Source organism: Schistocerca piceifrons, chromosome 7 (genome assembly GCF_021461385.2).
Source record: "Schistocerca piceifrons isolate TAMUIC-IGC-003096 chromosome 7, iqSchPice1.1, whole genome shotgun sequence".
Classification (NCBI taxonomy): domain Eukaryota; kingdom Metazoa; phylum Arthropoda; class Insecta; order Orthoptera; family Acrididae; genus Schistocerca; species Schistocerca piceifrons.
In genome coordinates, this window is record NC_060144.1 from 568,570,737 (window position 1) to 568,592,890 (window position 22,154).

Below are 22,154 nucleotides of genomic sequence, written 5' to 3' on the forward strand. Positions count from 1 at the left end.
CCCATTCATCATAACTGATAATCTGGTGGTAGTCATGCCGATGTAAAATGCCAAACAGTGTTTACATAACCTCAAATGTGAAGTAGTAGTTGGTAAGTATAAAGTTGATTAAGGTGAGTCGAAAGGATACCATGGGTTGGAATCATGTGCGCACTGGCCGAGGACATGTTCAGCAGCAGACAGATCATGTATGTGGGGGATGTCGATATAGAGGGAGATGACATCGATAGTGACAAGCAAGGTGTGTGGCGGAACTGAGACAGGCACGGATTTCAGACGATCTAGGAAATGATTGGTATCTTTGATATAGGAACGAAGTCTTTGTACTATGGTTTGCAGGTGATGATCAACTAAGGCAGATATATGTTCAGTGGGTGCTCTGAAGCCAGCAATTATGACGACCAGGTTGGTTGGATCTGTGGATCTTAGAAAGAAGATAAAAGGTTGGGGTGCGTTGTTCTGGTGGGGTGAGAAGTTTTACGGATTGACTTGTTAGTCCTTGTGAGCGGACTTACAGAGGGACTGGAGATCAGTTTGAATCACAGGCACGGGATGTTAATGGCAGCTGCTGTATGTAGAGGCGTCAGATGGAAGGTAGACCTTCGCTAACATCCTCCTTACGGTCAAGTACCACAGTGGTAGTTCCTTTGTCTACTGGAAAGATAATGATGGAGTCATCAGCTTTTAGGGAATGTAGGGCCTGGAGTTCTGCAGAGGACAAGTTAGGGTAATGTTGAAGGGACCTGTGGAAGTGCTGTGAAGCACTGCTGGAGGTGAGGAATTCTTGGAAGGCTTATATGCGATAATTTTGAGGTACTGGTGGTAGATCAAGTTGGTACTATGGTCGGAACTGTTCAAGGCAGGGTCCAATTTCAGGTTTTCTGTTGGGAAGGTTTTGGGATTGGGTTGCAAAGTGATATTACCAGTTGACATTACAAATGAAGGAAAGTATGTCCTTCACCAAAGCAGCATTATCAAATGCAAGAGAGAGTGCTTTAGACAAGATGTAACGAAGCACAGTTGCCCACTGCTATCCTGTTTTGGTTTTACACTCATTCAGTAACTTAGTTAAGCAATGAACTTTTATATTTTTTCATTTTCACTACTCAGATTCTGTGGCCTTCACCTCATAGTACAGAATTCAGAGATAGTTCAAATAAAATTCCCCTAGTAAAATCTATTATTTCAGTACATTCTATTCTGAAAGTAATGAGCTAATTAGTTTTATTGGAAATGCATCCTATTAAAAGTTATGAACAATGACATATATTGTGCAATACATATTAAGTAAAATTTGAGTGAGGTAATAGATCGAATTCAGCTATAAGACTGCATCCAAAAGAAAGCCTAAATGTTACTGATTCCAGCAAAGTGTTTAAATTAACCTAAAATCTATTAGTTAAATAGATATTAAGACTTGAAATCTGTAGCCTGTATGACTTTCAGTGTCAATTGTGACCAAACTACTAAATAATTCCGAGACCTGTTTTGATACTTTTGCTACCTTTATTTTTCTACATAAAATGACTCCAGTCTCAACTTTGTAAGTGCATTAATTAAGAATTAAGTAAATTTGAATAAGTAAAAATTATTGTTGAAGAGGGCTGCCACGGTTATAAATCGAGAATTCCCACTGCGGATGCATAAGTTAGTTCCTCGTATTTAAATTGATACAGCTCACTCATGTTATTTAAGTAATAAAACCCAATAGTTAACTTCAAAACCAATTAGAAAGGATCATTTTAACCCTGGGAAATTATAAACTATAATATATGAACAGAAATAGTCAAATATTCAAGCACTCGTCTATATAAGGTCCGAGCTGGTGCGGTTCTCAGTTAGTTCTCGGTCAGATTCTCATGGAGCAAAAGTGCGGCAAGTTGGTTAAATTTTCCGGTCGGTACCAAAAAAGCGTAACTGTGAACATTGTTAAAGACTGGAAGTTTTTGACCTACCTAATGTGACGATTAAGTGTAAGAGGCCTGGTCACATGAATATTGTGTGTGTGACTGACAGCAAATAAATCGCACTGTGGTTGTCATAAATGTTCAACAATGAATATGGTCTTGAATTTTGATTTTGGAAAACTTAATCTAGGATCATGGCTTCTTAATTTCAGTGTGATTTAGGTGAGACGGACGCAGCTACCGGGAAGACAATATTGAATAAGCAAAGCAAGGTAGGTCGGTAACACTGCGCACTATCTACTGGGTGAGGAAATGTTTCCAATACATTCGGTTGTGACGTGAACTTTAAGTGGCATTAATACAAGGATACAGCCCGGCACGTTACAAAGAGGCTGAGGACACTGTACTGTTTTGATTGGTTTTTGTGATTATGGGTTATTCTTGGTCTGGGAGGCAGTAGCGAAGGCTGTTGGATGTTAAGGAGGTTGGCCAAGCTCAGTTTGTAGGAGAGGAGTGGTGGTCGATGGTGTGGCTATTTAGGGAGCAGCAGAGGGACAGGAAGGGAAACACATTTTTTCACGTAGTTTAGGAGAAGGTCGAATAGCTTTTTGTGGTGAAATCTGGCATATTGTCACAGTTTGAATTAGGCTTGGTGGATGATATCATCCAAGGAAACATGAGGGGCAGATAACTGCAGGATTTTGTAGAAGGAAAGAAGTCTGGTAAAGTGGAAATTGGCGGACAAGGCATACACGTCACAGATTAGCCGGGTAACAGCAAGCGAGGGCTGCATTTGAAACTGTAAAAGAACCTGGTGTAGAGAGGGATTACATCCAGAAACAGGAACTTTCAATGTTAGGCCTTTTGGAGTAACTCTAAGGGACAAGCAGGTTTCAAGAAACAAAACGTGGGACTTAGTTTTGACAGTGCAAAAGCACGCTTTTGAAAGGAACAGATGTAATAAGAGATGGGATTCATCATGGCTAGAGAGGACAGTTTGAAGGGCTAGAAATTGTGGGAATAACAAAAAAGATAAACAGAGTGAGGATATAATATAGAAAAACAGAAGAAAAGCAAGGAAAAAATTTGGAAAAATCAGAAAAATTCATACGAAAACTGTGACAACAGACAATAAGTAATAAGAGAGGTGCTCTATATGATATGAAAACAGACAAAATTTTAAAAACTGGGAAAACGGAAAGACAAAGTCATAGGAGAAAATGTAAACTAATTAGGTTGGCAGTTAAAGTAACGCAGGAGATAGCAGTAAAAGTCGATCAGAGCGGTTTGGTGAAAAACAAACGCACAAAAACATAAAAGAATTACAAATAAACAAAATAAGTGGAGGGTGGGGAAGAGAATAGCTGTCAAATTTCTGAATAAGCAATAGACGATTGAGAGAAAGTCCTGCAGTGTAGTGAACCGTAAATAGTTATATGCAAATTTATAAATAACAATAGAATTCTGGTAAGTGTCCCCCGACCTGCCGTTCTGGGTGACGTTCCCAAAATCTGCCCCTTTTCCTAGACCTCTCCTGATCTTTTCCTTCACCCCTCTTCCTCCCTCTTCAACCCGTCTGCCTGAAGGAGGAGCCACTGGTTCTGAAAGCTTGCCTAATTATAACTTTCATTTGTGTGTGTGTGTGTGTGTGGATGTGTGCATGCGCGCGCGGCTGTGTGTGTGTGTGTGTGTGTGTGTGTGTGTGTTTTCTGCTGCCACTTGGTGAGTAGATTTTTTTATCTATCCAATTAAATTACTTTGTCAAATATTGATTGTTTTTGTTGTTATAAAGGCCTCAGAATTGTTCCAGCTCTACAGACAACTTCAGTACCACAAGCAGACTTTTGTGTGTCACAGTTGAAAACTGGCAGCAGGACAGCCATCTGTCAGGGTGCTTACTTTCCATAAGAAGACATGACAACAATGCATTGATATATTGAAAACATCAATATTTTATAGAAATAAAATCTATTTTAATACACTTTTGGCATGGAAAGTTCTGGCAGTGTGCATGTTTGTGTGCACTCTAGCTTGAAGAAGCATTCGTCTGGAAGTTAGCAAAGTTTTCATTCTTGTTCATGTGCTTGCCAAGTTGTTACCTTTACTTCTTAATTATTTATAATGATAAAGAAACTTCCTGGCAGATTAAAACTGTGTGCCCGACCGAGACTCGAACTCGGGACCTTTGCCTTTCGCGGGCAAGTGCTCTACCATCTGAGCTACCGAAGCACGACTCACGCCCGGTCCTCACAGCTTTACTTCTGCCAGTATCTCGTCTCCTACATTCCAAACTTTGCAGAAGCTCTCCTGCGAACCTTGCAGAACTAGCAGTCCTGAAAGAAAGGATACTGCGGAGACACGGCTTAGCCACAGCCTGTGGGATGTTTCCAGAATGAGATTTTCACTCTGCAGCGGAGTGTGCGCTGATATGAAACTTCCTGGCAGATTAAAACTGTGTGCCCGACCGAGACTCGAACTCAGGACCTTTGCCTTTCGCGGGCAAGTGCTCTACCATCTGAGCTACCGAAGCACGACTCACGCGCGGTCCTCACAGCTTTACTTCTGCCAGTATCTCGTCTCCTACGTTCCAAACTTTGCAGAAGCTCTCCTGGGAACCTTGCAGAACTAGCAATCCTGAAAGAAAGGATACTGCGGAGACAGGCAAAGGTCCCAAGTTCGAGTCTCGGTCGGGCACACAGTTTTAATCTGCCAGGAAGTTTCATATCGCGCACACTCCGCTGCAGAGTGAAAATCTCATTCTGGAAACATCCCCCAGGCTGTGGCTAAGCCGTGTCTCCGCAGTATCCTTTCTTTCAGGAGTGCTAGTTCTGCAAGGTTCGCAGGAGAGCTTCTGCAAAGTTTGGAACGTAGGAGACGAGATACTGGCAGAAGTAAAGCTGTGAGGACCGGGCGTGAGTCGTGCTTCGGTAGCTCAGATGGTAGAGCACTTGCCCGCGAAAGCAAAGGTCCCGAGTTCGAGTCTCGGTCGGGCACACAGTTTTAATCTGCCAGGAAGTTTCATATCAGCACACACTCCGCTGCAGAGTGAAAATCTCATTCTATAATGATATTTATAGACGTATTTTACTGTCGGTGACTTCGCAATATTGAAACATCTTCCATATATTATGGACTTTTGAAATTCTGTTCTCTATATAATTTTGGTCAGTATTGGATGTAACCACTCACTGGTGAGCACATATCCTGTCAAACAAATTTGACACAATGAAGATTCTTTAACCAATTCTAAAATTACATTAATTAACTCCCGTAGACCTGGAAAGTGTTAAATTTTTTATGGTATGTTAAGCAGCCGATGAGAGAACTATGAGGAGAGACACTGCAGCTATGAAATTGTTTCTTCTAGTCAGTAAATATCTGGCCTCCGAAACTGGGTATGACCACCATCTCAAAAGCTGCTCTTCTCAAGGAATTTTACAGCAGGCTTAAGAAAAGAGAGCAGATAGATTTAGTTGACCTATCTGTGTTTTTGTATTCAGTGTTACAGAACATAGATCATTCTGATCCAAATTCATCACAAGAAGCTCTTAGCCAGATTGAAACATCCATTGCAGCACTGTGAGGAAATCTATCAGCATCAGTTCATTCTTTTCATCCACGGTGCCACAGACAATATTGCCCTGGCCAATTCCCTATTCCTTGACTTTCAGAAGCCATGCAGTACAATTCCTCACTGTTGTTTGGTGAACAAAATATGAACTTGCTGAGTGTTGGCCATTTGTCACTAATTCAGGATGTCACATTGAACTTGTTTGTAACGGGATGAAACTGATGGAAGTAAAGGGAATTTCTTGAATACCCCAAGGAATGTTATGAGTCATTACTGTTTACAGTATATATTAATGATGGCAGCTTCATGAGGCTACGACTTGATGATACTGTTATCTATAGGAAGACTGCAATGCCAAAAGATCTACAGAGTGTACAGCAACTGGCAGTGGACCCCACATGTAAATAAATGTAACATATTGCGCATAAGTAGGTGAAGAGAACCATAACTGTTCTGTTGCACTACTGGTGACAAATCACTGGAAACAGTAATGACTGTAGGACACCCAGGTGTAACTGACTGAAGTGATATCAAGTGGAGCGAATACAGAAAATTGATACTGAGGAGTCTAGGGTGACCTAAAGTGGAATGAACACTCAAAACTAACTGTAAGAAAAGCAGGTGCCAGGCTGAGCTTCACTGGGAGAATCTTAAGGAAATACAATTCATCCACCAAAAAAGTGGTTTATGGAACACTCATTTGACTGATTCTTGAGAACTGATCACCAATGAAAGAAGGCTGTATACATGGAAGAAGCCTGGAGATACTGACAGGTTTCAGATAGATTATATAATGGTAAGACAGAGATTTAGGAACCAGGTTTTAAATAGTAAGACATTTCCAGGGGCAGATGTGGACTCTGACCACAATCTATTGGTTATGAACAGTAGACTAAAACTGAAGAAACTGCAAAAAGGTGGGAATTTAAGGAGATGGGACCTGGATAAACTGACTAAACCAGAGGTTGTACAGAGTTTCAGGGAGAGCATAAGGGAACAATTGAGAGGAATGGGGGAAAGAAATACAGTAGAAGAGGAATGGGTAGCTTTGAGGGATGAATGGTGAAGGCAGCAAAGGACCAAGTAGGTAAAAAGACAAGGGCTAGTAGAACTCCTTGGGTAACAGAAGAAATATTGAATTGAATTGATGAAAGGAGAAAATATAAAAATGCATTAAATGAAGCAAGCAAAAAGGAATACAAACGTCTCAAAAATGAGATCGACAGGAAGTGCAAAATGGATAAGCAGGCATGGCTAGAGGACAAATGTAAGGATGTAGAGGCTTATCTCACAAGGGGTAAGATAAATACTGCCTACAGGAAAATTAAAGAGACCTTTGGAGAAAAGAGAACCACTTGTATGAATATCAAGAACTCAGATGGAAACCTAGTTCTAAGCAAAGAAGGGAAAGCAGAAAGGTGGAAGGAGTATATAGAGGGTGTATACAAGGGCGAAGTACTTGAGAGCAATGTTATAGAAATGGAAGAGGATGTAGATGAAGATGAAATGGGAGATCTGATACTGCGTGAAGAGTTTGATAGAGCACTGAAAGACCTAAGCTGAAACAAGGCCCCGGGAGTAGAAAACATCCCATTAGAACTACTGACGGCCTTGGGTGAGCCAGTCCTGACAAAACTCTACCATCTGGTGAGCAAAATGTATGAGACAGGCGAAATACCCTCAGACTTCAAGAAGAATATAATAATTCCAATCCCAAAGAAAGCAGGCATTGACAGATGTGAAAATTACCGAACTATCAGTTTAATAAGTCACGGCTGCAAAAGACTAACGCGAATTTGTTACAGACAAATGGAAAAACTGGTAGAAGCCAACCTCGGGGAAGATCAGTTTGGATTCCATAGAAATGTTGGAGCACGTGAGGCAGTACTGACCCTATGACTTATTTTAGAAGCTAGATTAAGAAATGGCAAACCTATGTTTCTAGCATTTGTAGACTTAGAGAAAGCTTTTGACAATGTTGACTGGAATACTCTCTTTCAAATTCTGAAGGTGGCAGGGGTAAAATACAGGGAGCGAAAGACTATTTACAATTTGTACAGAAACCAGGTGGCAGTTATAAGAGTCGAGGGGCACGAAAGGGAACAGTGGTTGGGAAGGGAGTGAGACAGGGTTGTAGCCTCTCCCCAATATTGTTTAATCTGTAAATTGAGCAAGCAGTAAAGGAAACAAAAGAAATATTCGGAGTAGGTATTAAAATCCATGGAGAAGAAATAAAAACTTTGAGGTTCGCCGATGACATCGTAATTCTGGCAGAGACAGCAAAGGACTTGGAAGAGCAGTTGAACGGAATGGACAGTGTCTTGAAAGGAGGAAATAAGATGAACATCAACAAAAGCAAAACGAGGCTAATGGAATGCAGTCAAATTAAGTCGGGTGATGCTGAGGGAATTAGATTAGGAAATGAGACACTTAAAGTAATAAAGGAGTTTTGCTATTTGGGGAGCAAAATAACTGATGATGGTCGAAGTAGAGAGGATATAAAATGTAGACTGGCAATGGCAAGAAAAGCGTTTCTGAAGAAGAGAAATTTGTTAACATCGAGTATAGATTTAAGTGTCAGGAAGTCGTTTCTGAAAGTATTTGTATGGAGCGTAGTCATGTATGGAAGTGAAACATGGACAATAACTAGTTTGGACACGAAGAGACTAGAAGCTTTTGAAATGTGGTGCTACAGAAGAATGCTGAAGGTTAGATGGGTAGATCACATAACTAATGAGGAGGTACTGAATAGGATTGGGGAGAAGAGGAGTTTGTGGCACAACTTGACTAGAAGAAGGGACCGGTTGGTAGAACATGTTCTGAGGCATCAAGGGATCACCAATTTAGTATTGGAGAGCAGCGTGGAGGGTAAAAATCGTAGAGGGAGACCAAGAGATGAATACACTAAGCAGATTGAGAGGGATATAGGTTGCAGTACGTACTGGGAGATGAAGAAGCTTGCACAGGATAGAGTAGTGTGGAGAGCTGCATCAAAGCCAGTCTCAGGACTGAAGACCACAACAACAACAACAATATATTGCTTATAAACTGTAGATTAAAACTGAAGAAATTACAAAAAGGAAGGAAAGTAAGGAGATGGGACTTGGGTAACTTAAAAAGATCAGTTTCTGAAAGTTTCAAAAGGAGTTTTAGGTGCCAACTGACAGAAACAAGAATAAATAACACAACTAAAAACAAATGCATTGACTTGACAGATGAACCAGTGAAGGCAGAACAAGATTCAAACAGGCAAAAAGACAGATTGCTACTTCGCATAAAGATGAATGTTAAGTTGCAGACAGGTGCACTTAAAAGCCACTTACATACAGCTTTTGACCACAGCCTTCATTAGTAAAAAAGAGACACACAGCAGCAAGCACACCTCATGCACACATGACCGCCAACTCTAGCATCTCGGGACGGAATACAGCTATCACTTGGGATGCAAGCAGCAATCTGGAACGGGTGCGATTGTATCGCTGCAGAAGACCCAGGTGCAAAACCTGCCCAATCCACCCAGCCAGCACCTCCTATTCCAGTCCTGTAACAGGTTTATCCTAACCCATCAGGAGCCATGCCACCTGTGAAAGCAACCATGTCATTTACTAGCTTTACTGCAAACACTGCACAGCTTTTTATACTGGTATGACAACTAATCAGCTGTCCACCAGGATGAACAGCAACAACCAAACTGTGGCCAAGAGCGAAGTAGACCACCCTGTGGAACAACGTGCAGCTGAACATAACACACTTTATTTTAATGGATGTTTCACGTTCTGGGCCATGTTGATCCTCCCCTCACCCAGCAGCAGCTTTTCTGAACTATGCAGATGGGTGTTACCCTTACAACACGTTCTCCACTCCCATAACTATCCCAGATTCAACCTATGGTAACACACTGCCCCACACCCTCCACCCAACAGTTTCCACGCCCTCTGTCCTATCATCACCTCCCCATTCTCATCTCCCACCCTCTACCACCACACCCGCTGCCTTTCCCCACTCCTCTCCTTTTTTCCTCAACTCCCTGCGCCACAACCTCCTGACATTGTGCCTGTTGGCATTCTAGTCCCTGCACACTCCACCAAACAGTGTTTGTCTCTCTTCCCATCCATACACTTCTATTCCTTCCCCTTTTCTGCTCCCTCTAGCTTGCTGGTTGCATCCCACATGATAGTTGCAGTCCGGACTGAGAGGCTGGAAATGGCGGTCATGTGTGCATGAACTGTGCTTGCTTGTATGTGTCTCTCTTTTACTAATGAAGGATGTGGCCAAAAGCTTTATGTAAGTCTCTTTTAATTGTGCCTGTCTGCAACTTAACTTGTCTTCTTTATGGTAAGTTTCAATCTGTCTTTTCCTACATTGTTGATATTCCTACCTTACTTACTTACTTACTTACTCACTGGTCATAACGGACTCGAGAGTCCATTACCGCAGCAACGTATTTTCGCCATCTGTCCCTGTCTTGGGCTATTTCCTTCCATTCACCTTCAATACCTAGGCTCCTCAAATCAGCCTTCACATTGTCCTCCCATCTACGCCTCGGTCTCCCCACAGGACATTTTCCTTCTAGGTGCCCTACCAGTACTCTGCGCGCTGCCCTGCCCTCATCCATTCAAGCTACGTGACCCGCCCATCGCAGCCTACGTGATTTAATAATACTGATTATGTCAGGGCTTGAATAGAGTTTGTGAACCTCTTTGTTACGCAGTTTTTGCCACTCCCTGCTAATGTCATCCCTTTTTGCTCCAAAAATTTTCCTCAAAATTTTGTTTTCAAATACTCGAAACAGCTTTTCATTTTGCACAGTGAGAGACCAAGTCTCACACCCATACAGCATAACTGGTAGAATAATAGTTTTGTATATTCTAATCTTTAAATTCCTAGACAATATCTGTGATGAAAGTAATCTATTCAGTGAGAAGTAGCACGCATTTCCTGCCCGTAATCTCTTCTTCAGTTCGGATTCAATCTCATTTCTCAAAGTGATGCCCACGCCTAGATACTTAAATGTGTTCACTTTTTCAAACTGCATGTCACCAACTCTTAACATTTCCTGATCTACTGCTGTTGGCATTCTAGTAGTAACCAGGTATTTAGTTTTGTCTTCACTTATCCTTAGACCTACATCTTCACTAGCCTTGATTAATATTCCTACTTGGAGTTTCCATTGTTTCATAGAAGAGTTTTGCTATTTAGGCAGCAAAATAGCTGATGCTGGCTGAAGTAGAGGAGATATATAAAATGGAGGCTGACAACAGTAAGCAAAGTATTTCTGAAAGACAGGAATCACCTAATGTTTGACGTAAGTTTAAATGTTAGGGAGTCTTTTCTGAAGGTATTTGTCTGGATTATAACCTTATGAGGAACTGAAATGTACATGACAAGCAGTTCTGACAAGAATAGAGTAGAAGTGTTTGAAATATGGTGCTACAGAAGAATGCTAAAGATTAGATATAACAACAAAAAAATCAGTTATTAATAATATCATGTAAATGGACAGATAAAAAAATCTACTCACCAAGCAGCAGCAGGGGAACACACACACAAAACGATTTTACTTTCACAAGCTTTCGGAGCCAGTGGCTCTTTCTTCTGGCAGAAGAGTAGAAGGGAAAGGAAGAGGGGTGAAGGAAAAGGACTAGATAGGTTTAGGGAAAGGGGTACAGTTTAGAAAAGTCATCCAGAACCCCAGATCAGGGGAGACTTACAGGACAGGATGAGAAGGAAAGACTGATTGTTGGGGACTGCACCGCACGAGGTTTGGAAAATTAGACAAGTAGATCAAGTATGTAATAAGGAGATAGTGAACAGAATTGGGTAAAAAAGAAATTTATCACACAATTTGACTAAAAGAACAGCTCAGTTGATAGAACCCATTCTGAAGCACCAAGGGCTCAAGAATTTGGTAATGGAAGGAAGTATGGGGAGAAAAATTTCAGAGGGAGACCAAGGGATGAATACAATAGGCAGTTTTAAAATGGATGTAGGTTGCAACAGTTATTCAAAGATGAAGAGGCTTGCACAGGATAGATTAATGTGGAGAGCTTTATCAAATCAGTTTTCAAACTGAAGACCACAACAACAACAACAAATGACCCTGAGGTCATGTGCTTGGCACAGATGAGTTTAGATATTGTCCGTGTTGTCATTTAGGGGACCAACCCAGCATTTGCCTTAAGCCACTTACTGAAACTATACAATGGTCCAAATGGATAATTAGTCTCTGACCAATGAATGTAATGTAAAAAGGTAGGAAAGGGCAATCACATATTATTAGTGCTGATGCAGAATTAAAGTATGGTTTACTTACCTGCTGTTATCATTGAATTTTATCACATTGTTTTGGTTTGATGAATTCTGCGTGTCAATAATCATGTCAATTAGGGATTCCTTCTGCTCCTCTCCATCAATAATCATGCGGCCCTAAAAATAAAAAGATATGGTAATGGAAAGTCCTGGTAGAATGTAAATAATTTAGGAGTAAAGATAACTGAATAGTAGAGGCACTGACTATTCACTGATAATGTTAACTTTACTCCTGAATTAGTTGTGTAAAAATGAACCAAGAGAGAAAGGCAGAAAAAAAATATGAAGATGAAAGTTTTCTTACAGGCCTCTCTAGTACAAATTATTTTTATCAAGCTTGTTTTCACTATGGGGAAAGACACACAGGTTGAAGAGCCATATCTTACATCAAATTCCTAAAATTCTCTTTCACAACTGCACTGTTAATGCTATTAATAACATTCCGTCATGTTGTGTCCATGGATGCAACTTCTAGCTTAGTGATATATTTTACTAATAATATTCCATCTTCAGTCACAATATTTTTATTACCTAATTACTGTCCAATGGGTTTCGGAATTACAACTCCACTTTGAAGGACAGTATAGACATAACAGGCCTTATGTCTGATTCAGTTTTTCACCTAACAGTAACAGAACAACAGTCATTATTAACAAGAAAACTGTCTCAGGTGGGACTAATCAGAGAAATGTTAGTGAAATACAGGGTTATTCTAAGTGATGGACCCATTTTCAAAAATTCGTACGTATTCAAGTACAAACCCAAAATGAACAAACTTTATACCAATGAGAATAGGAAGTTTCAAAGTTTTTGGTGGGCAGGTGGTGATAGTTTCAGAACCCGCTAGCAGAGTTCGCATGGCATAAGGGCCGTCATTCTGTTTCACTATCAATTGAGAGTGAGAAAGCGACTGTGGAACACAAGGTTTTCTGTGTTCTTCAGTTGATGAAAAGTGAGTCTCAGTGCAGCGAGCATCTCGTACCAAAATTGGTATTCAACCACCAACCACGGTGGCCACATTGAACATTTATAACATTTATCACATTTCTCATTATCAAATAATTATTAAGCACTAGTTAATTACAAATTATTAAATTTATTAATTTGATATAAAAAATTATGAAAAAAAACTTTGAAACTTTCTCTTTTCATCGGTATAAAGCTTGTTCATTTTGGATCTGTACTTGAACAAATATGAAGTTTTGAAAATGGGTCCATCATTTAAAATAACCCTGTATAATATGTTACTTATTATCTGCGTCTGACCACATAACATTCATCTTCTGCATTGGAGAGAAACTTCCACATTTGCACTCACATTCTGTATGATTTAACACTTTTATGACAATACCAAATGACACATACTTAACCTATGTTACAGTGATGTGAGGGAATATTGAACTTCGAATTATTTCCGCTTTCATATGTTGATGAAACAAAACAGCATCTCTGCTCTGTGATTACTAAGTCCTTATCAAAGTAACTAAAATGATAAGATACATCAAATTTCTAGTTGGAATTTTGAATGGCCTGTTACATCGAAGCGCCCTAGAGGGAGGGGATAAGAAGTAATTATGATACAGTTTACTGTGTGCCCCCAGCTCGATCCACAAGGCAGCAAATAGGTTGCAGAACAGCTCTCAGTGTTAACCTACCCAACTCAGGTAGCGGTGTCTACAGAACTGGTACCCCGTCACCACAGGACCAGTCTTACCAGCAGAGTTAGACGGCAACAGTGAGCTGAACCGGAACAGTTGCTGGCGCCTCTACGGTAGTGAGATACTTTCGAATGCCCTCATTGTCTGTGCCTCATCAGCTGTGAAAGTAGCCATTAAAGTTATCATCAATCTCTACAGGCAGTTACTTCTTCTTCTTATTATTATTATTACTTCTTTTTTAATTGTACCTAACAACTGACTCTCCTTTTTCCAGTTGGGTCATTTCAAATAAAATCCTTGATCTTTCGACAGCTGTCACTGTCATCATCATCATCAGCATCAGGAGTAAAACTACTGACTGTTGGGTCTGGTATGGCCTTCCACAAATGCAGGCAATGCAGCTGTGTGTGTGTGTGTGTGTGTGTGTGTGTGTGTGTGTGTGTGTGTGTGTGTGTGTGTGTGTGTCTGTGTGTGAGGTCGAGTTTGATGGCCCCAGGCTGCAAGGAACCAAATAACATCACAAGGTGTGTGTGTGTGTGTGTGTGTGTGTGTGTGTGGGGGGGGGGGGGGGGGGGGGGGGGGGGAAGGGGGCTGGTGTCATGTCCCAAACTGCCACTCCAGCCTTCCTATAACCATCCTTGGTGTCTTGTGTTATGAGCATTAGGCCACGGCCCAAGCCGTATTTCTGTGGTTAAAATTTCATCTTCCATTAGTGGAAACATCATCAATGGCTATAACAACTTGGAAAGCAGTTACAACCTCAAAAAAAGCTCAGCTAACCCAACTGTTTATACGTATCCAGGAAAAAGTTAGTTCGTAATGTCATCAAACTGCTACTTAATATCATGGAGACGCATTGATATGTGTTGTTGAGCTTTTAGAGGGGTAGTGGGGAAGAGCTGGTGCTGTCTGCTTTATTTAGCACTAAGGCCAACAAGTTCCCTGATTTCAACCATCCTCCTTTTCTGTTAAGAGTTGTTTTCATGCTTTTCAGTTTCTACAGTCTCTCAGCATATCCTAGCATAATAATGATTTAAAGATTCATAAATCTATTAGTATCCAAAAAACAAATTTTGTTGTTCACTGGTCCCAGTGCATGCTCTGCTACTGCCGATTTATCTGTGTTGCACAGAAAACTGCTCTTGTGTGCCTCAAGGTGGGTGTTAATGCCTTCTTAAATTTAATTTAATTAACAACTGCATTATGGCTAAGCAACTGTATGGGCAACATGGATTAATCGGAAGTAGCAAGTCATGCATTCAGACCAGGGAATCACATGTTCATTTTTCCACATAGAAATTCAAAAGTATACAAATAACTTTAACAGAAAAGAAGCACGGCTGAAATTAGATAAGTCATGGGCCTTAGCATTAAATAAAGCAATCTGCAGCAACTCTTCCCCACTATGAGCTTTGTAACTCACAGTGACACAGCTCCGCAATCTAAGGCTCTGGCCAGATGGCAACACAAATTTACGGTTCCGTGAATACGTGCAAACAGTTCAGTTTGTTAAGCATGTCTGGCACTGTAACTGTTTTCTGAGTCGTTATAGCTCCTGATCATGTCTACAGCATTGGAGAGTGAAACGTTAGGCAGAGAAATAAACCTTGAAACACAATCAAATGCCCAAGAAACAAAAACAACTCTAAAGCTGTGAAAGCCGGCACTGTATGACTCCATATAACTGCTGCATGTTTCTGTTTTCATTTGGTACCCAAAGCCAGCCGCTGTGCATTACTAAGTGTGTACCCCCATCTCATAAAAGCTTTACAATCTATAATAAGTAAAATAAAGGACAGCAACCACTCAGCTATAGCTGACATATGTAGCGCTCAGACACACAACAGACAACAATATTGACAGTAGCTTTTGATCACTTGCTCTTTCGGTAGCAAAACTACACACAATCAGACTTACACCCAAAATTACACACCAGCAGCAGTGACAAGACTGACCGACTCAGTCTCACTGTGGTTGCAGGTGTGTACGTTTGTGTGTGTGGGTGCGCGGATACGAGCTTGAAGATAGTGTAAATGTTGCACATTTCTATGCACCACACGTCAGTAAGCTATAGGAGAGTGGTCGTCTTTCCTTTATTTTATGCATTATTCCATCCAGGAATATTGTATATTTTTGCAATTTAGTTTGATCTCTGACAACTGTTTAACTAATGGAATACCAAAATGACCAGCCACGGACTGAAACACTGATCTTTTCGAACTATGTGCGGTGCCCCCGTTCTCTCAGCAGTGTTCAGTAATTTTACTCCTGAAGACAATAGCAGAGCAAGGTGTCGAAATGTCAATAATTTTATTCAAAATGATGTGGCTTGTATACCAAGAAGATCTTCTTCAGGTGCACCGCTACGAAAGACTATGACACAGATCAAGCATTAGCAACAAAAGTGTGCTATCTGATGCACAGTGTAAGAGCTTGCTTGAGAAAAATATTGCTACACCCACCCACTGATGATCGCTACCACTTGGAGAAAGAAGCTTCAATTAAACAACACAGCAAGCTTAGCAGGTCTGTAACATGCTATTCCCTTTAGCTATAGGCCACAGAATAAAAAAGGGGACTCGTATTCATAAATTCCACTGCAAGCGAGAAAGCCACAAACGGATATTTACCTTGCACATGTCCATAGGGTTAATGGTGTTATCACAATTGCGTAGGCTTCCGCGGCCAGAGTCAGTCGACATAAAAGTTTTCTGGGAATGGTACCACATCATATTGTAAAAAAAAAAAAACTACTGCTGCTGGGGAAAACCAACGTTTCAGGCACAGTTGCAGCGGCCTTCTTCTGTGTCTAATGGTGCATTCTAGCTATGCAGTGTCCTTTATATTTTGTTGTTACTGTTCACTGATCATGCCATTACGTCAGAATTTTGAAAAGCTAGTTAGTTTCATTGGTCACTTAAGGAAGAAGGAGAGGGAACTTGATTTTAATAGGTTATTGTGGTGGAGGGGGAATGTGACCTCTGTTGTCTATTGGCTCTTGTGTTGTGTACCATGGCTGGTGGTCACCGTAGAATGAGAAGTTTGCTGCTGTTTACCAACTGCTGGACGTCGGCCGCGCGGCGGCAGTTACTCGCCGCTAGTGCTCGTGCCTTGTGTTGGCAGAGCGGTCTGTTGGGCTCTGATTGCTGCAGCCAACGTGGGGCAAGCCTGAGTCCATCCTCCCTGTTCATGTTATTAGGGTGTTTAAGTATTTCGATGGCCTCTCTGATTTTGCCTTTTGACCAAATGGCTCAGAGTTTTGAGTCCCAGTCAGGTGCACAATTTTAACCTGCTCAGAAGTTTGGAAATGGTGCGCTTCAGAGAGAAAGATTCATTCTGAGAGTCTTACATTTTTCAAAGCAAATTTCCCTGCATTGTCATACCAGAGAAAGGAAAGAAGACAAAGAGAACAGAACTACAGGCAGAAGTCTTGCTGGCACTTCTCAAATAAAACTCTTACGAATCCTGGCAATATTGAATACTTAATGTTCAGTTGGAACTGTCAGTTGTATCTCAGCAAAGGACACAGACTGTATTTTCAATGCTGCAGATGTAATTTAATGGAAAACACTGTAATGTCACAAAAATTAGCAATAGGCAAGATACATTATATATATTTAAATTTTCCTACAACTGAATGAGGCGCGCTATGGTAGATACATAGGAAAATTATTTATCTTATCTACTTGTCATGCTAAGTGATACATATGTGAGGAAATTCTTGTGTGTATCATATTAATTCTGTTGCTAGATTTTCTGGAATATGGTATGTGGCAACATGCAACTTGGTCCAGTGTCAACTACACGGTGCTTCACAGTGTGTTGTTCACGGTGTCATGCGGAGCATCATAGGAAAGCTCAATAAGCAAGTGCTGTAAGATTGTATGCTTAAGTATGAAAATTGTTATTCTGCAGCTCGGTCACTCAATCAGTTTATGAACATTTCATGAAAAAGTTAGAAAGAGAGAAGGAGTGGGAGGGAGGGGGCGTGAAATTAACTAATAAGGAAACATCAGATGAAATGCTAAATGTAGCATTTTTTTAAGATCACATTTACACAGTCATATGTGAAATAAATACCTTGAAAAACCAATGCCTGCTGTGTTCACTATTTGACTGAGCCAAATCAAAGCACTCCACAGTTGAGGGATTCCTCTTCAACTTATTTTTAAATAGATCTGTATAAAAGTCCAGGTCCCAGTTATCAAAGGCTAAACCTGTGGCAACAAAAATAAAGATGCACTGTATTCCGAATAAAACCAACAATAACTACTATTATTTTCTCTACACTGAAAATATTTACCCAAGCTCGTATTAACATCTTCGAGCGCCTTCCGCCCCTTTGTCATGACGTCCACTTCAAACCATGGTTCAGGTCTAATGCCCAAGTCAAAACTCTTGATCGGTTTCACATAACGACATTGAGTCATTCGGTCATGTAGGACAGCAACCAACTGAAATAATAACATTTATCATGATGAAACAAGCCTAAAAAAAACATTTATCATGATGAAACAAGCCTAAAAAAATCCATTTTCAAAGATTCTGTTTATGAATGCCATCATATTGCATGAGGAAGCACAATAAAAGTTGTGGACTTGAACAACAGAATTGTTAATTTGTTCACACACACACACACACACACACACACACACACACACACACACACAAACACGTTCATTTAATCTACAAATAAACAATCACCCAAAAATCTCCAAATTTTTTTACAGGCTGTATTTTTGTGAATCTTATTGTTTTAAATAGAATTTACATTTGGTTGATTACCATAATGCAAATATTCTTCGTAAACATATTTAATTAAATGAAATATTAAAAATTTAAGATTTATATGTTCTCATGTACTCAAAATTTGTGATGTGATTGTTAGTTGCAACAAGCAGAAGACATGCTTAGTTAGTGCTGCACATTTTAGTGATTTTGACCGAGATAAACTCACGCTGCAGTGTTCTTCTTCAGCATGCCAAACTGGAAGTGTACACAGAAACAGCTAAGCGAAAAATCCGCGCAATATCCTTTTTTATTTAAATATAAAAGCTGACTTCAGAATTTTCATTTGTGTGAGACTGCGTGTACAAGATTCATATGTCAATTTGAGTCCTAGATTTGAATATTTTACTGTTCGGGTCACTTATACATAATCTTTCACTGACTGTATCAATACCTATTTGTATTGTGATATATTGTGAAATTTTGAACATTCGTGAGTGCTGTGATAAACTCTTATGTTAACGACAATTATAGGATTAAACTTTTTTGTGCTCTTTCAAAATTGTTGAAATCAGAAGGTATATCCTCATTCAAAACAACTGTGCTCTAATATCATTGAACAATTATTTAAGGAATAGGTATTTTTGAGAATTTTTGGATGCTTACAAGTTATATTTTCATAAGTTACCGCAATGAGTGTCAAGAGGAGGCAAACATGAAAGGATAGGGTTCTATTAATCATTGGCAGTTCAAACATACGGCAAATGATGGTACTCCTTAGGGAAATGGTAGCAATGGACAGGAAAGACACCAGGTGCACTCAGTGTGTATGCCTGAAGGCCTCATTCAACACGTTGAAAAGGCCATTCCTGGCAGCCACTGAGGGAACAGAGTGCAAACAACTGCAGATTGTAGCGCATGCCTGTTGCCTGGTCTCCAAAGTCAAAGTTGGACCATTCTAGTGACTGTCAGAGAGGGTTGAGAAGACCAGCCTAGCGCATGGAGTTTCAATGAAGCTCATAATTTGTAGCATTGTCCCCAAAACTGATCTTGGGCCTTTGGTTCTGAGTCGAGTGGAAGGAATTCAGTCACCAGAGACTTCGACAGTTCTGTGACAAGCTAGACTGTGACTTCCTAGACTTGCACCTTAGGGTTGAGAACTGTATATTCCTAAATGGACCAGGTGTGCACTACTCATCAGACGCTGCTACTGAGGTAGCTGACTGTGTGTGGGTGCACATGAGGATTTTTCGATTAAGAGACTGCCCATGCAATCAAAATAACAATACGTGTAGGAAACCGAGAAGTATCAGTGCAAAAGAGCGAAAGAAAAGCCTCCGATTGGTGACAGTATTAAAATCCTAAACGTAAACTGCCAAAGCATTTGCAACAGAGTGCCAGAGTTTGAAGCACTCTTGAAAAGCAGTGAAGCTCACATAATACTAGCTACCGAAAGCTAATTGAAACTTGAAATTGATAGCAGTGAGAATCTGGGGAAAATTTAAGAGTACCTACGTCTACATCTACATCTACATCCATACTCCGCAAGCCACCTAACGGTGTGTGACGGAGGGTACCTTGAGTACCTCTATCGATTCTCCCTTCTATTCCAGTCTAGTATTGTTCATGGAAAGAAAGATTGTCGGTATGCCTCTGTGTGGGCTCTAGTCTCTTTCATTTTATACTCATGGTCTCTTCGCGAGATATACGTAGGAGGGAGCAATATACTGCTTGACTCTTCGGTGAAGGTATGTTCTCGAAACGTTAAAGCCTGTACTGAGCATCTGTCCAGCAGAGTCTTCCACTGGAGTTTATCTATCATCTCCATAACGCTTTCGCGATTACTAAATGATCCTGTAACAAAGCGCGCTGCTCTCCGTTGGATCTTCTCTATCTCTTCTATCAACCCTATCTGGTAAGGATCCCACACTGCTGAGCAGTATTCAAGCAGTGGGCGAACAAGCGTACTGTAGCCTACTTCCTTTGTTCTCGGATTGCATTTCCTTAAGATTCTTCCAATGAATCTCAGTCTGGCATCTGCTTTACCAACGATCAACTTTATATGATCATTCCATTTTAAATCACTCCTAATGCATACTCCCAGATAATTTATGGAATTAACTGCTTCCAGTTGCTGACCTGCTATTCTAAATGATAAGGGATCTATCTTTCTATGTATTCGCAGCATATTACACTTGTCTACATTGAGACTCAATTGCCATTCCCTGCACCATGTGTCAATTCGCTGCAGGTCCTCCTGCATTTCAGTACAATTTTCCATTGTTACAACCTCTCGATACACCACAGCATCATCTGCAAAAAGCCTCAGTGAACTTCCGATGTCATCCACAAGGTCATTTATGTATATTGTGAACAGCAATGGTCCTATGACACTCCCATGCGACACACCTGAAATCACTCTTACTTCGGAAGACTTCTCTCCATTGAGAATGAAAAGCTGCGTTCTGTTATCTAGGAACTTTTGAATCCAATCACACAATTGGTCTAATAGTCCATATACTCTTACTTTGTTCATTAAACGACTGTGGGGAACTGTATCGAACGCCTTGCGGAAGTCAAGAAACACGGCATCTACCTGTGAACCTGTGTCTATGGCCATCTGAGTCTCGTGGACGAATAGCGCGAGCTGGGTTTCACATGACCGTCTTTTTCGAAACCCATGCTGATTCCTACAGAGTAGATTTCTAGTCTCCAGAAAAGTCATTGTACTCTAACATAATACGTGTTCCAAAATTCTACAACTGATCGACGTTATAGATATAGGTCTATAGTTCTGCACATCTGTTCGACGTCCCTTCTTGAAAACAGGGATGACCTGTGCCCTTTTCCAATCCTTTGGAACGCTATGCTCTTCTAGAGACCTACGGGACACCGCTGCAAGAAGGGGGGAAAGTTCCTTCGCGTACTCTGTGTAAAATCGAAAGGACAGGCAAATGGAAGTGGTGTATTTGTTGAACGAGACAAGAAACTCAAATCCACCGATACAGAAATTGAAGCTGGATGTGAGATTGTTTGAACAGGACTCAGTATCAGGGGTGGGCAAAAATGGTAACTGGATCCTTCTATTGCACACCAGATTCATCTCCTGGCATTACTGGAAACTTTAGAGGAAACTTCAGTTCACTTATACTTCAGTTTCCCAATCATACAGCTATCATCAGTGGAGTATTCAAACATTCAACAATTAATTGGGGAAATTACAGTTCTGTTAGTGGCAGGAGTGATAAGAGATCCTGTGAAACATTATTAAGTGCCTCCTCTGAAAACTACCAAGAACAGATATTTAGGAACTCCACTAATGATGGAAATACATTGGATCCAATGGCAGCAAACAGACCTGACCTCTTTCAGGATATCCACATAAAAACAGGTATCAGTGATCATATCGCGCTTGTGGCAGCAATGATTACTGAAAGCGCTGGCAGGTCGATAGACACACAAACAAACACAAACATACACACAAAATTCTAGCTTTCGCAACCAACGGTTGCCTCATCAGGAAAGAGGGAAGGAGAGGGAAAGACGAAAGGATGTGGGTTTTAAGGGAGAGGGTAAGGAGTCATTCCAATTCCGGGAGCGGAAAGACTTACCTTAGGGGGAAAAAAGGACAGGTATACACTCGCACACACACACATATCCATCCACACATACAGACACAAGCAGACATATTTAAAGACAAAGAGTTTGGGCAGAGATGTCAGTCGAGGCGGAAGTATAGAGGCAAAGAAGTTCTTGAAAGACAGGTGAGGTATGAGTGGCAGTAACTTGAAATTAGCGGAGATTGAGGCCTCGCGAATAACGAGAAGAGAGGATATACTGAAGGGCAAGTTCCCATCTCCGGAGTTCGGATAGGTTGGTGTTGGTGGGAAGTATCCAGATAACCCGGACGGTGTAACACTGTGCTAAGATGTGCTGGCTGTGCACCAAGGCATGTTTAGCCACAGGGTGATCCTCATTACC

At 40.8% G+C, this 22,154-nt stretch overlaps 1 protein-coding gene across 2 annotated transcripts in view; it reads right to left on the reverse strand.

Annotated features, from left to right (window-relative positions):
* Positions 1–22,154, reverse strand: part of LOC124709107 (phosphoribosylformylglycinamidine synthase) — a 213,371-nt gene that overhangs the window by 144,912 nt on the left and 46,305 nt on the right. For both annotated transcript variants that reach the window (XM_047240757.1, XM_047240758.1), the window contains 3 exons: positions 17,749–17,899; positions 17,526–17,662; positions 11,792–11,904 (listed from right to left, as the gene is read on the reverse strand). In XM_047240757.1, the coding sequence (XP_047096713.1) occupies positions 11,792–11,904; positions 17,526–17,662; positions 17,749–17,899 (401 nt within the window). The remainder of the gene's footprint in view (positions 1–11,791; positions 11,905–17,525; positions 17,663–17,748; positions 17,900–22,154) is intronic.